Source organism: Miscanthus floridulus, chromosome 2 (assembly GCF_019320115.1).
Source record: "Miscanthus floridulus cultivar M001 chromosome 2, ASM1932011v1, whole genome shotgun sequence".
NCBI lineage: Eukaryota > Viridiplantae > Streptophyta > Magnoliopsida > Poales > Poaceae > Miscanthus > Miscanthus floridulus.
This window is the reverse complement of record NC_089581.1, coordinates 159,218,845-159,232,342: the sequence shown is the minus strand read 5'-3', so window position 1 is coordinate 159,232,342 and position 13,498 is coordinate 159,218,845. Positions and strand designations below refer to the sequence as shown.

The 13,498-nt window shown below is 47.0% G+C and overlaps 1 protein-coding gene across 1 annotated transcript; it reads left to right on the top strand.

The window, feature by feature from the left end:
- The first annotated feature begins 2,214 nt into the window (after positions 1 to 2,214).
- Positions 2,215 to 5,862, top strand: LOC136540319 (endo-1,4-beta-xylanase 5-like). Its single transcript, XM_066532319.1, has 6 exons — positions 2,215 to 2,479; positions 2,591 to 2,622; positions 3,792 to 3,951; positions 4,074 to 4,246; positions 4,314 to 4,415; positions 4,522 to 5,862. The coding sequence occupies exons 1-6, from the start codon at positions 2,383 to 2,385 to the stop codon at positions 5,641 to 5,643; spliced, it is 1,686 nt and encodes a 561-aa protein (XP_066388416.1). The 5' UTR covers positions 2,215 to 2,382; the 3' UTR covers positions 5,644 to 5,862.
- The last annotated feature ends 7,636 nt before the right edge of the window (positions 5,863 to 13,498 follow it).

Genomic DNA, 13,498 nt, shown 5'->3' with positions numbered 1-13,498 from the left:
GGAGGATATTTATAGACCGAAGGAGCGGTGCACATGGACCAAGAGCATCAACGAAATAAGCCTAACAAATGACACAGTGAAAAGACAGAATTCATTGAAAGAGGACTCAGGCATGAAGGAACAGTACTCAAGGACAAGCATATTCGAAAAGATATACCAACACTGTACAACTCATGAACAAACATCATTCACACTCAACCACCACCATACAACTACATCTGACAACAGCAGACTACCAGAGAATATGTCAAGACCCTGCATCCGAGTTCTTCCTGAACAAAACAACCCGGATATATGCTCGGGGGCTGCAACAGGAGAAGTTCTCAGTTCTTTCGAATTACTCAGATTCAAGACACTCCAACTTTTTGTTCCAAATAGCAATAGTCTCGGGGGCTACACTCAGTGAGTGCACTTTTTCCTTCAAAAAAGCGCACGTCACCAAGAGGACTACTTCAAGACAACAATTTTTCAAACGACATAAGATTCAAGACCCTTCAACTTTTTTTCCAAATAGCAAGAGGCTCGGGGGCTACACTCAGTGAGTGCACTTTTTCCTTCAAAAAACGCACGTCACTCAGAAGACTTCTTCAAGACAGACGACTTCAAGGCCACACGATAAAAAGAACCCGGACATAGCTATATTCGAGCTCTTTTCGACAAAAAGAACCCGGACAGAGCTAATTCCGAGCTCTTTTCGACAAAGAACCCGGGTATATGCTCGGGAGCCCTTCGATGAAGAATCAAGGCAATTTCAAGAAAAGACCCTCAAGCTCCTTGTGCCAAACAGTAAGAGGCTCGGGGGCTACATCCAAATAGGAGTACTTTTTTCTTCAAAAAGGTACACACCACGCGAAGATCTCACGAAGCGCTACACGGTTTCGCTCAAGAAAGCACTTGGACGACGCTTGTTCCTGCTCGACAAGACTTGAAGGAACAAGACGAGGCTTCCAGAACTCAACCATGAAGTGCTCGGGGGCTTATCGGTGCGGGACCCACGGGATACCCCATAAGGAAGGGAGAAGAACTAGTCTAACTAGGATTCTTCCCCTGTAATCTTAGTAGTAGTATTATTCTGTAATCCTACTAGGAACTCTCATTGTAAACCGACTAGGACTCTGGCCTCCTGACTATATAAAGGAGGGCAGGGCTCCTTGGATCGGGAGTATAGAGAACAATTGTACAACACAACACTTTACAATCAATCCAACGCAAAGGCTAACGCCGACTGGACGTAGGGCTATTACTCAGATCGAAGATCGAGGGTCCGAACCAGGATAAATCGACTGTCTCTTGCGTTAACCATCGAGTTCTGCATACGCTGAAGCCCGAACATACTGCCCCGGGGATCCCCATGGCAGGCTATCGGTGGTCAAACATCGACAGCTGTACGAGTACGAGCAAGCGAGGAAAAAAAAGAAAACTCGTGACATCGGCCCTGTTTACTTGAACTTATCAATCCGGTTTATCATTCATGATATAGTGTTTTCCTCTCACAATGAAACAACATCAGCTGCGCAGAAACCCGTCGAACGCTTCGTCATCACTGATCGATCAACTTTGCACACCTTCATTCATGGAAGGTGATTATCCTCGTTGATGAACGGCCTCAAGCCATTGTACTGTGCACTTGCCGGGCATCATTCACTCTACCGGACAGTCGGACACGATTCAATGCCGGAGCCAGGAAGAAAACAACAGAAGAAACTTCGAGGTCCGCGGTACAGTTCCCATGGCGTGACGCGCGCGGGCGACCCATGCACACGAGACCACAGAATAAGGCGACGGTTATTCACAGGACCACCATGCCATGCTATGCTACACTGCAGCAGTCACTCCACTTCAGTACCTCACCCCGTGCCTGCCTGCCTATCACTCCGTCGCTCGCAACGCATCGCATGTGAACTGGGGGGAACAGGCGCTAGTGTTGGCTAGGCCCGGTGCAGGAGCACCAGAAGGGCAGAAGGCCACTAGCCCACCACACCAAACGAACAGCCAGCGCTTACTTGCGGCGGCAGCAGCCTCTCCGAGGACCAGGTGTACGTGATTACGTGGTGGGCGCCCACGGCGGCCCGTGACTCGCCGGCCAGTGGCGCCTTGCCAAGTGCGAAAAGGCGCGCTCTCGCTCTGAAGTGCGGGAACGAATGGTGCCATGTGATCGGCTATATATAGCGATGCACAGCTCCCTTCCTCTGATCACGACCTGCGTGTAGCTAGCACTCTCTTCATTGCGCCCACTAGCTTTAGCTGCCAGTTTCCCCTCCATACCCGTCTGCCGCCTCTCTATTCTCTACACAGTGCACACACAGGTGACACTACAGTGGGAGCTAGGCCGCGAGAGGAGCTTGAGCAGAGGAAGCGGCTGAAGCTCGCCTAGTTGCGGCGATGAAGATGCATCGCTTCGCTCTGCCTGGCCTCGAGTTTCTCGTGCTGTGGATGCTGCTGCATTGCGGAAGTGAGCTCGCCGCGGCGGTGCCTCCAGGTCAGTGTTGCGCTTATTCTTCCCTTTCTATCCCTCCTAGCTACTTGGCTTTCTTTCCTACGAGTATGCATGTGACATCGTTTTGAGCTTCCTGCTGCTGGTGACATGCAGATGGCTGGTACGATTACTCCGCCCACACCGACGTAAGTCTCCACTGAAGCATCCTTTCTTCCAGAATTAGCAAGCTTTTATCTGCGCGTCATGCATGAGTAACAACTAACAAAAATGCAAGTTCGTTAATTAGTAACGGTTTTACTATATATCTGTGGCGTGTTTGGTGGTCCTTGCATCTTTATCAAAGACCATTTTTTCACCTGGGTGACCACCAAATAACCAATGCGGCAGAGAACTACATAGAGGATCGAATAGGAGCCGGGGAAGATGACGAAACTCAAAACCATTGTTGGACCACAAATGCTTCCTCCCCACAAGGCCACAATGCACATGATCCTCCCTCCCTCAGTCTCTCCGGCCGGTTACTCCAGTTTTGTTCCCATGCGTGCGCTGGGACACCTCAACGGCCCCACACCAGTACCTACCAGCTGCTAGCAGCCAATAGACATTACACGTCTTCAACGAGGAACCCATATTGACATCCAAACCTAAAATGAGTAGCAAGAGATCCAAAATCAGCCTACAACAGAGTACATATACGGGAGACCTATTTTAGGCTGTGTGAGAGACACAACCCAAATATAAGCATCATCTCTCCTGAAAACTCATTTGTAAAAAGAATTCTCTTTTGGGTCTTGTTGTTGGAGAAAATACCGAATAGGTATACATATTGAACCTTTTGCCTGTAGCGCTACCCAAATGGCGAATATGTCTTGTATTTTGAGTGTTGCTCTTGGAGATAGCCTTATCACATGGAACAAGTGACAAATACTATACTACACTTCTCGATAGTATTATAGCATCGACCTCCACTAAGCTCTGAAATGGTTGGAATTATCGTGATCATGCATCGGTTCATCATGTTTATTTGATGCTCTTCTTGGAAGGCTAAGCTCTGCAAGGCGCCAAGCGGCAGGGCCAAACTCTGCACGCGGCTAACATGCATGCGTTTTTTGGGCCGACCAAGTGACCAACTAACGCGGCAATAGCGAGCCTTTGCTTACGGCGAATTAGTTGTACGCTTATTAGATGCGCTTTTTGTGTGTGTCGCGTGTCATCAGTCGCTGTCACCTCCACAGTTATCATATGCCGCTTAAATAAGCTTTGATAGAATAAATTAATTATGGGCGAGGCGGAGTATCTGCGCATGCAGTAGAGCCGTGTGTGCTAGCTAACTGCGAATTTGCATGGCGTCCAGTGCAGAGGCCAGCCGGAGCCGGCGCTGTACAATGGAGGCATTCTCAAGTTCGGCAACAGCGGCGACGACCCGGATGGGTACCGCACGACGGAGACCGGCGTCTTCTCCCCGGCGTTCGTGGTGTACAACCTCAACAAGACCACCATGTACACCTTCTCATGTGAGCTCTCGAGACCGCCCCTGCCCTCCGATCCCTCCCGTTTCCTGTCATGTGACTATGCGAGGCCGACGACTGCACTCATGTGAGCTTCAATAACTCTCGTTGTATGTCATGTCATGCAGGCTGGGTGAAGCTGGAAGGCGCGTACTCGGCTTTGATCACTGCGAGGCTGGCGCCGGACAACACCGGCGCGAGGTGCATCGCCACGGTTCTTGCCAGGAGCGACTGCTGGGCCTTCGTCAAGGGCGGCTTCGTCCTGGACTGGCCAACGCAGACCTCTGTCATCTTCTTTCAGGTACGTCCGGATGCGCTTCGCAAAGTTTTATTCAGAAGTAGTGCTCACTGTTCATGCGCGCCCGCAGAATGCTGACAAGACCCCCATGAAGATCACCGTCGCGAGTGGGTCGTTGCAGCCGTTCACGACAGACCAGTGGGCAATGCACCAGCAGGATACCATCCGCAAGGTAACGACGTTTCGTCGAGGCCTACGTGGTGTGTCCTTAAAAAAGTGTTGTTGCGTGCGATGCGGCTGAATAATCTTCATCTTGTTTGGGCGTTTGGCCGGAACAGAGGAGGAAGCGTGCGGCGACCATCCACGTCGCCGACCCGCAAGGCGCCCGCGTGGTCGGCGCGTCCGTGTCGGTGCAGCAGACGGCCAAGGATTTCCCGATCGGGTCGGCGATCGCCTCCACCATCCTGGGGAACCAGGCGTACCAGCAGTGGTTCGTGGACCGGTTCAACGCGGCGGTGTTCGAGGACGAGCTCAAGTGGTACTCCACGGAGCCCATGTCGGGGCTGCTCCGCTTCGACGTGCCCGACCAGATGCTGGCGTTCGTGCGGTCGCACCGCGTGATGGTGCGCGGCCACAACATCTTCTGGGAGAACCAGGACGCGACGCCCCGGTGGGTGAAGAACCTAACGGCGGACGACCTCCGCGCCGCCGTCAACACGCGCATCCAGAGCCTCATGACCCGCTACCGCGGCGAGTTCGCGCACTGGGACGTCAACAACGAGATGCTGCACTACGACTTCTACGAGCAGCGGCTGGGGCCCAACGCGTCCATGGAGTTCTTCAGCGTGGCGCAGGACGCCGACCCGCTCGCCACGCTGTTCATGAACGAGTACAACGTCATTGAGACCTGCGACGACCCGTTCTCCACCGTCGACACGTACGTGGACAAGCTCAAGGAGCTCCGGTCCGGCGGCGCCATCCTGGAGGGGATCGGCCTGGAGGGCCACTTCTCCAAGCCCAACATCCCGCTGATGCGGGCCATACTCGACAAGCTCGCCACCCTGGGGCTGCCCATCTGGTTCACCGAGATCGACATCAGCAACAAGTTCGACGCGCAGACGCAGGCCGCGTACCTGGAGCAGGTGCTGCGGGAGGCCTACTCGCACCCGGCCGTCAGCGGCGTCATGCTGTGGACGGCGCTGCACCCCAGCGGGTGCTACCAGATGTGCCTCACGGACTGGAACCTCAGCAACCTGCCCACGGGGGACGTGATCGACCGCCTGCTGAACGAGTGGCGGACGCTGCAGGCGGGCGGGCAGACCGACGCGCACGGCGCCTACAGCTTCAGCGGCTACCTGGGGGAGTACGTCCTCACGGTGAGCTACAACAACAGGACTACGCAGGCCACCTTCTCACTGTCGCCGGGAGACGAGACCAGGCACATCAACGTCCAGATGTGACCGCGAGTCCGCGACGATCGATGGGTGGTATAACTAGTGCCCTTGTGTTGTTTTGCATTGGGCTCCTCTCCTGACTCCCTTGTCACATACGGGTCGTAGCGTGCTTGCTACTGCTTATACTATTACTAGCTGATGTAGTGGCTGTAAGTGGTTGCTGTGGAAGAAGATTGCACAGTCAATCTATGTTTCTTACTGTCCTGCGTGAAATTTAGTGTAAAATCTGGCGTCCAACAGCTGGCATGTAATATATGGCCATATTTAATGATCCATCTTACTATTACTAACAAGAGATTTTAAATAAGATAAGACTAGCAAACATGCCCGTGCGTTACAACGAAAAAAAAAGAATATTTAACATTAATGGGAATGATAACCGGAGTGATACATATCTATTTATATTTTATTGATTCGTTTTATAAAACTAGATAAATGCTCGTGCGTTGCACGGGACAAAAAATAATGTCATGAAAACATAATTAGAAATGTGTGTTGTACTGTTACCCTAAAATTGATATTCAAACATGATGTTTGTGCATGGCTAAAACTAAGATGAGCAATTGTATCCTAAGTGTATCATCTGACCTAACTAAATATTACACCTTCACAATATATGGCATTGTAATGATATTGCAGACTCGGCAAGCACCACAGCAGTCAAGTAGTCACTTGTAGAGTTCTTCATTTGAGCAAGTAAACATTTTTATTTCTATGTGTAGATATAAACATCACCAAGAGCAGATTTTAGAGAAAAATGTTTATGAGTCAATTTGAGTTTTGAATATAATTGAATCATCACTTTTTCTATTTCTAGCTTGAGTACTTATTACTCTATTTAGTCCTGCTACTCCTGGTACTGTATTCTTTGCAGAGATTGATCCGTGCAAAATGGTGGCTCTTCTAGCAGATTGTAGAAGCGATGAACCTTGAGTATAGTGAGAGTTGCATGATTATCTATTGTTGATTTGCACCAAACCTGAAACAAGTGTTCGTATGATCTCTGCCTCAGGTCTGCGAGCTCACTCGAGGGGTCTGAGCTGGGGCTGGCCGTGGGCGTCGTCCGACTCCGACCTCGCTCCGCTGGAGCTCGGCCATCCGGGCTGCTAATTTTGGGTGCCAACTTTGTGCTGGTTGCTTGTAGAATGCAATTTTGATCCTCCTCTCAATTTTTTTATACGTACTGTGCACTTTTTTGCTGGCTATTTTTTACCAGAAATAACTAATTTGGTCGTTCTATACAGATGGTTTGGATTTTTTTAAAAAAATTCGTACAATGAAATAATGCATTAGATGAATGACAACCGTTAAGAAATTCATGCATACCCCACCCAAAGTACTATTACTTTATTGTGGTTGGATGACCATAGTTTCATCACTCTAATCTGGCTTGTTGGAACTGTATTCAGATCACGCCTTGGCTGGCAAGCGATCCCGAAGCCTGAACTTGATGGTATGCGACCGGCATTACCTGCAGCCACAAGAAACTTCGCAATAGATGGCTTCGAGGAAGATGCGAGAAGCGCGGCAGCTTCACGCCTTCACACGGCTCTGCGCGTAGGCATAACAGAGCTGGCAATGGGTTGGGGAGAGGTAGCTCATGCACTACGTGAGAACATGGTGTTTTTGCCGTCGGCAGACGGCCGGAGCCAGCAGCGCCGAAACCCCAGCGTGTCACGTTCTGGTAGATCATCTCCAGGGTGGTGACGAAGCTCAGCACGTCGAAGGCCTCTGAGTCCTCGGCCTGCGTCGCCGCACACACAGTGTCCAGGATCGTCGGCGTGCCCGCGTCATCATCATCGGCACCGGCGGCGGCGGCCACGGCGTTGAGGAGGAGGTGGATCGAGGCGGTGCGCTGCTCGTGGCCGTGTCTAGGATCGTCGGCGCGCCCGCGTCATCATCATCGGCACCAGCGGAGGCGGCCACGGCGTCGAGGAGGAGGAGGAGGTGGATCGAGGCGATGCGCTGCTCGTGGCCGCCGCCGCCACATGGCGCCACACAGAGAGTCCTCGCGCGTTTATTTTTTCAATAGATTTTCTTGTTGGAACCGACGTGCACGGCATTTATTTTTTGTTTCCTTATATACTTGACGGTGTGTTTATTTTCGGAATTGCTATATCGTGTGTTTCTTTTGTCTGCAGCACACGAATTTCTTCTGCGTTGGATGAAGGATGGACGGTGTGGTTTGTTCCCACTTTCGCTGGTTTCGTTGTGAAGCTGAGGTGTGGGGCCCACTTTGGCTTTACTGTTTTGAATTGGGAGTCGAGCCCATCCATTTCCCCACTGATGTGCATCGTCTTCTTCCCCACTTTGCTCTGCCCGCCGACGCGTTCCCGAGGCGATTTTGTGCTTCGATTTGGATCCAGAAGTCGTGCTCCGGCGAACTCGTTCTTCTCCATCGTGGACTCCTGCCGAAGGTGTGTACTCAGATCCTGTTTCGTGCTGGTGGTGTAGATTTTGTGGTTCTGTACTGTGTTGTGGGAAGGGGAAACGTGTTCATCCCCGGCGATTCTCTCGCCGTCGCTTCGATTCGAGAGGCGACCTTGGTGCTCCGCGCCCTCCCCTTCTGTGTGTGTCTCCTCCCTCACTGATTTGGTTTTTGATTGGATTTGGGGATTTTTTTGTGTTGTGGCGACTGTGGATTTGGTTGCAGCCCAATCCTTTCCGCATCGCTGAGTGGCGCAGGCAGTGTCCTCGCCGCTGCTTTGGATTTGCACCGCGCACAGGCTGGGGGGGGGGGCGGAATGTTGTCGGGCAGGCAGCGGGTAGGGCGGAGCGACTGCGCGCTGTTGCGACTTGCGAGCGGGTTGAGACCGGTTGCGCTACTGCTGCTGTGGTCGGAGCTAGGTAGCAGCAGTAGCTATCTCACTGGCAAGCTAGAAATGGGGCTCGACGGGAGCAGTTTAGGCGCCGGGCAGCTACAGCTTGCCTGCCTATCTGTGTGCAGATCGCAAACACACACACAGCTACAGCTTGATTGAGGATTGTCTCTGTGTTGAATATTATGTCGTGTTGTTGAACGATTGGGATCCTTTTGCTCTGAGGTGCATTACTTTCCTGTTAGTACTAAATTCTAGGATCTCCAGTCTTTACTTAGAAATTAACTAAACTCTGAAACTATGTGCTCTAGCCTGTTAGTACTAGGTGTTGATTTTAATTCTTCCTAGCCATTGTTCAAATGAAATCATTCTGTACTATGTCTACTGATTTTAGTGTCCAACGGTGGGATGGCTACATGTATTTACAGATTGATTTTCAGTTTTGGGGTCGAAGCCCATCTAAATTGCTAGAATTGGTGTCCAGGCAGCCTGAACTTTTTGAGATGCCCGTGTTCAGTATCCAATGTTTGTCTATGTACATGTGAGATTTAATTTGCCAGCTTGCAATAGTTAGGGCTTGTTCTTTTATTTCTTCTTTTTCTCTATTTGTACTTTGATGGGCTGCAGCTAGCAATGAGGTCATTAACCAATTTTATAAAAAAGTTATTAATTTTTCATTGTGCAGACCTATATGCCTGAGATAGTTAGATTTGTTTAGTCTTGGTCTATGGCCTCATCAGCGCAAGAGTGTTGAATCAGACATATATGTCTGATTGAAGAGTGTTTGTCTATGTACATGTGAGATTTAATTTGCCAGCTTGCAATTAGTTAGAACTTTTTTTTGTTTCTTTTTTTTCCCTATTATACTTTGACTGGCTGCAGGTAGCAATGAGGTCATTAACATGATTTTTGAAGTTCTTTATTTGGTGCAAGAACTAAAGTAGCATGGATTTTGTCATTGCTACATTTGATACTAAAGGGTCATACTTGAAATTCTTAAGTTGGATGCCTGCTGCTTCAAAATGCCTGAAGATGAGTTGATTAGCCATGCAGATCTAGATTCAGCTATGTATCTGAGGATTTACTTGGTCGGGTATGTGACTTGTATACCATGTACAAGCAGTCCAACATTAGTTTTTTGAGCAAAACAATTGTTTGACCTGCATGTATATATTGTGGTGAGGTTGCAGTGGATTTTTTTTGTTATGTAGCCATGGAGGATGATGAATTTATACTGCAAACTGCATTAGAATTCTACTGAACGGTGATTTCATTCTATTCTTTTATGTACAAGCACCATTTTCTTGATTGCATATTTATTAGTAGTAAATTGCACAGTTCAAATACTGCAATTATTGTATGTAACATGTGCAATATCTAGTCTTTATAAATAACTTTATCACTATTTTGTTTTCCTTTTTATATTTGATTAAGCAGGAAAAACATATGTTCAGGAAGTTTGCCTCTATGGTTGAATCTGTTATATGCCCCCACATTTTGCGTTCAATATCCCTTTGAGTGGGGTGCTTCAACTTTTGATGCAGGTGAAGCTTTTGCAATGATGGCAGCATCATTTGTTGCTCTCTTGGAGGTTTAGCTCGCTGCTCTTAGAAAAAAACAAATATTCCAGCACATTATTGCTATGTGGGTTTGTATGGTGATATAATAATGATCTCAATAACTGGCTATTCCTTGTGTTTGTAGTGCACCGAGGCCTTCATTGCTGTCTCTAGGTATGCTAGTGCTACACCAATCCCACCCTCTATTCTTAGCTCGATATTGGCTGGCAGGTACATATTATTGTTTCATCTACCATATGTTCAGGCTCAAGCACCATTTTACTGGAAGCATAGTGAATCACCCTCAAAGGACTCCAAGACCCTTCTCTTTGGTGACAAGCCGGTCACCGCCTTTTTGCATCAGGTACTCTCCTATCACCTCTCCTGCTTATTTCATACATGGATTGAGTTTATTTATTCAGGCTTTAGCTTTGAGCTTGTGAGTTGGATGCTTGAATTGCTTCAATTCTACAGGAACCCTGGTTAGATGGGCTGAGCTTGTGATCTGTGATTGTGCTTCCATAGATAAAATTGGGATATGTCCTTCCATAGAAAAAATTGTTTCTCTGTATTCTGTAATTGTGCTTCTATTAAAAAAACTTGTGATCTGTCCTTCCATAGAAAAAGATTGTCTCTTATGATCTGTGATTGTGCTTCCATAGATAAAAATTATGATATATCCTTCCATAGAAAAAATTGTCTTGTGATTTGTGCTAACACATCTTGAAATCTATTAATTGTGATTTATGTCAACACACACCTCTTATTTGTCCTTGTCCTTTCATAAAAAAAAATTGTATCATGTAATTTGTGCTAACACATCTTGAAATCTGTTATTTGTGATTGTGCTGTTCCTCCCTCTCTCTCTCTGTGATTGTGCTGGTATGGGGAAAAATTGTAAATTGTCTCTTGTGATCTGTGATTGTGCTTCCATAGAAAAAAATTGTTTCTTGTGATATGTGATTGTGTTTCCATAGAAAAAAACTATGATATGTCCTTCCATAGAAAAAAAATTATTTCTTGTGATCTATGATTGTGTTTCCATAGAAAAAAATTATGATCTTTCCTTGTGATCTGTTTATTGTGATATGTGGTAAAACATGTTTAAATTTGTTTATATATATATACCATCGTAGCAGGTGCTAAGCCCTGGTAAAGGAGGAGGGTTGTAGTGATAGTACCACTGGTAGCAATCCATAAACAACTTTATTCTCAGCAGGCTTCACTATATGTTTCGGTCAGGGATTATCAATTTCTCTTAGTTAACAATTTGTATCCTATTTTTTTCTAGCACACACCACAACTTTTATTGTTAGATAGCACAATATGTTTCGGTGCTTATTCATTTAGTTCCTTTATTTCTTCTACATAGTAGTAGTGTTGCTTTGTTCCTATTAACCTTTCATGAAAACTAATCAAATAAAAGGTTTAGTTACATAATCACAGTAAGCTACAATGTAAATTGCAAGTATCCAACCGCGCAATTTTAGTTTTGAGTATATGCAATATGCTGGTGTTGGACCATTTTCCTTGTCTTTTTGTATTTTTTCTGCTACATGATCTAAGTGGTTGTTTGTTTTGCATTTTCTGCAGTAACAGGAAGGAGAATTCGATGACATGCCTTGCCAAGTATTGGACTGCATGAATGAATTGCCTTTCACTCTGAATTTGATGTCTTGCCTGGCTCATAACCGTTAGTTACTTCCTACCCTTTTTGCCCATTTCCATGATTCCTACCTTTCCATCCAATTTCATGCCTGCTATTCCTCTTCTGTGTATAGCCTGGGCCTCAAGATGGGATAGTTCAGTGTTTTATTAAGAGGGAGTTCTCAACGACTAGCATGAATTTATTTACAAAAATAATATAGCAAATGCATAACAAATATGTATGGTGTGCCTGCAAAGTACTTATAGAGATTGGCTAAGAAAATTATGATTTTCTCTCTCGGTGTGTGAGAGATTATGTTATCTATGTGATTTTCTCTTTGTGTGTATGAGATTATGCTATCTCACGTAATGTATGCTGGATCCTCTCCTTGTTCACAGTGAGGAACTAGGACCAGGCCTAGTTGTTGGATCAAGCACAAGTGTTGATGCTGAAGACCATCTTTTTGCCCTCTTATGACCACAAATTCCATGGATGTAGGCTAGTGCTTCCTCTTCGATCTGTTGGTTTTTGCTCCTTTCCCCTGCTTTGCGTGAGCAGAGCACAGCCCCCACGCAGTGGAGATCTGATCATTTCCCCTGTTTTCTCTCCTTCCATCTGATGCTTCTTTCCCAACTATATAGATTTCTGTTGCTGGGTTTATGGGCTGCTACATCTTTAGTAGGTCTCTCTATCTTGCTAGTTACTGGGTTCTGCTATCTTATTCTTCATTTGGACAGAAGTTACATCTAACAACAGCAACAGATTTTTGTCTTCGTGGGCCTTGTTTCTTCTTCTCTGACAGACTAAAGTGGAACATACTACAACTGCCACAAAATCCATATGCTACTTGCTCCTAAAACACACGGTTTTTCCTCTAATGGAATTCATGTGCTAAATAAGGGAAAACCACACGGTTTTCCTTTTTTCTGCTGCAACTCGCGTGTTATCCAGGGCAGCAAAAAACGTGTGCTACCTTTCAAAAAAAAATACACGGTTTTGTTGGGACATGGAATTCGTGTGTTTTGGAGCTACAAAACACATGTGTGTTGCTTGTTGCTAAAACACACGAGTGTCAACTAGACAGGCCCTTTATTTTTGTTTCCTTATACTTGACGTTTCTGTTTTCTGGCCGACACGGATTCTGGATGAGCGGGGCGAAGTTTACCGTGCTGACGCGAGGGGAGCCGAGCAGGGCGACGTCCGACGATGACAATAGTAATTTTTAGGTGTAGATAGATTTGGAATCTATAATTTATGTTAGGATGACCATGGCATATATAGTAGAAGTTAATATTGACAATAATATGTCAATATCCTAGAAGGCACGCAGCGCAGCTGGCCTCGGAGACCATGCGCCGTTGAGTCCTGCACCGTCGGCGACCCTCCCGCGCTGTCGCGACTCATGCGTTGTAGGCCTTAGCTTTCAGTCGAATGAAACGCCGGTGCATAGGCAGACTACGCGATCTCTATGAGAAGTCCATGCGAGGAAGCGGAGCCCAGATCAACAACGAAGGAAGCCGTGGAGATCGAGACCGTGACCAGATCAATAAGGAGAGGCAGAAAAAAAGCATGGCAGAAATTTTGCCTCTTTATTATTATGGATAGACTTCACATTAATTTTCATGAGACGCATTAGAAAAAAAACTCATAATTATTAAAAACTCATAATATTTGTCTCCACTACGTGAGCTTCGGTCAAAAAAGGGTCTCATGTCCCTCGCACACCATCCTGCAACCGAGGGTAGTGCCCGGGAATGCTACACTATTCCTGGAATTAGGCAAAACAACCCGGTGGGGTAAAGTCGTCTAGTGGACTTTGGTTCACAATAACAGTG

Excerpts from the sequence above, each read along its gene's own strand:
- LOC136540319 (XM_066532319.1), top strand. The coding sequence starts at position 2,383 with ATGAAGATGCATCGCTTCGCTCTGCCTGGCCTCGAGTTTCTCGTGCTG. Across the intron at positions 2,480-2,590 it reads CGCCGCGGCGGTGCCTCCAG|ATGGCTGGTACGATTACTCC; the intron begins GTCAGTGTTGCG and ends GGTGACATGCAG. Across the intron at positions 4,416-4,521 it reads AGCAGGATACCATCCGCAAG|AGGAGGAAGCGTGCGGCGAC; the intron begins GTAACGACGTTT and ends TGGCCGGAACAG.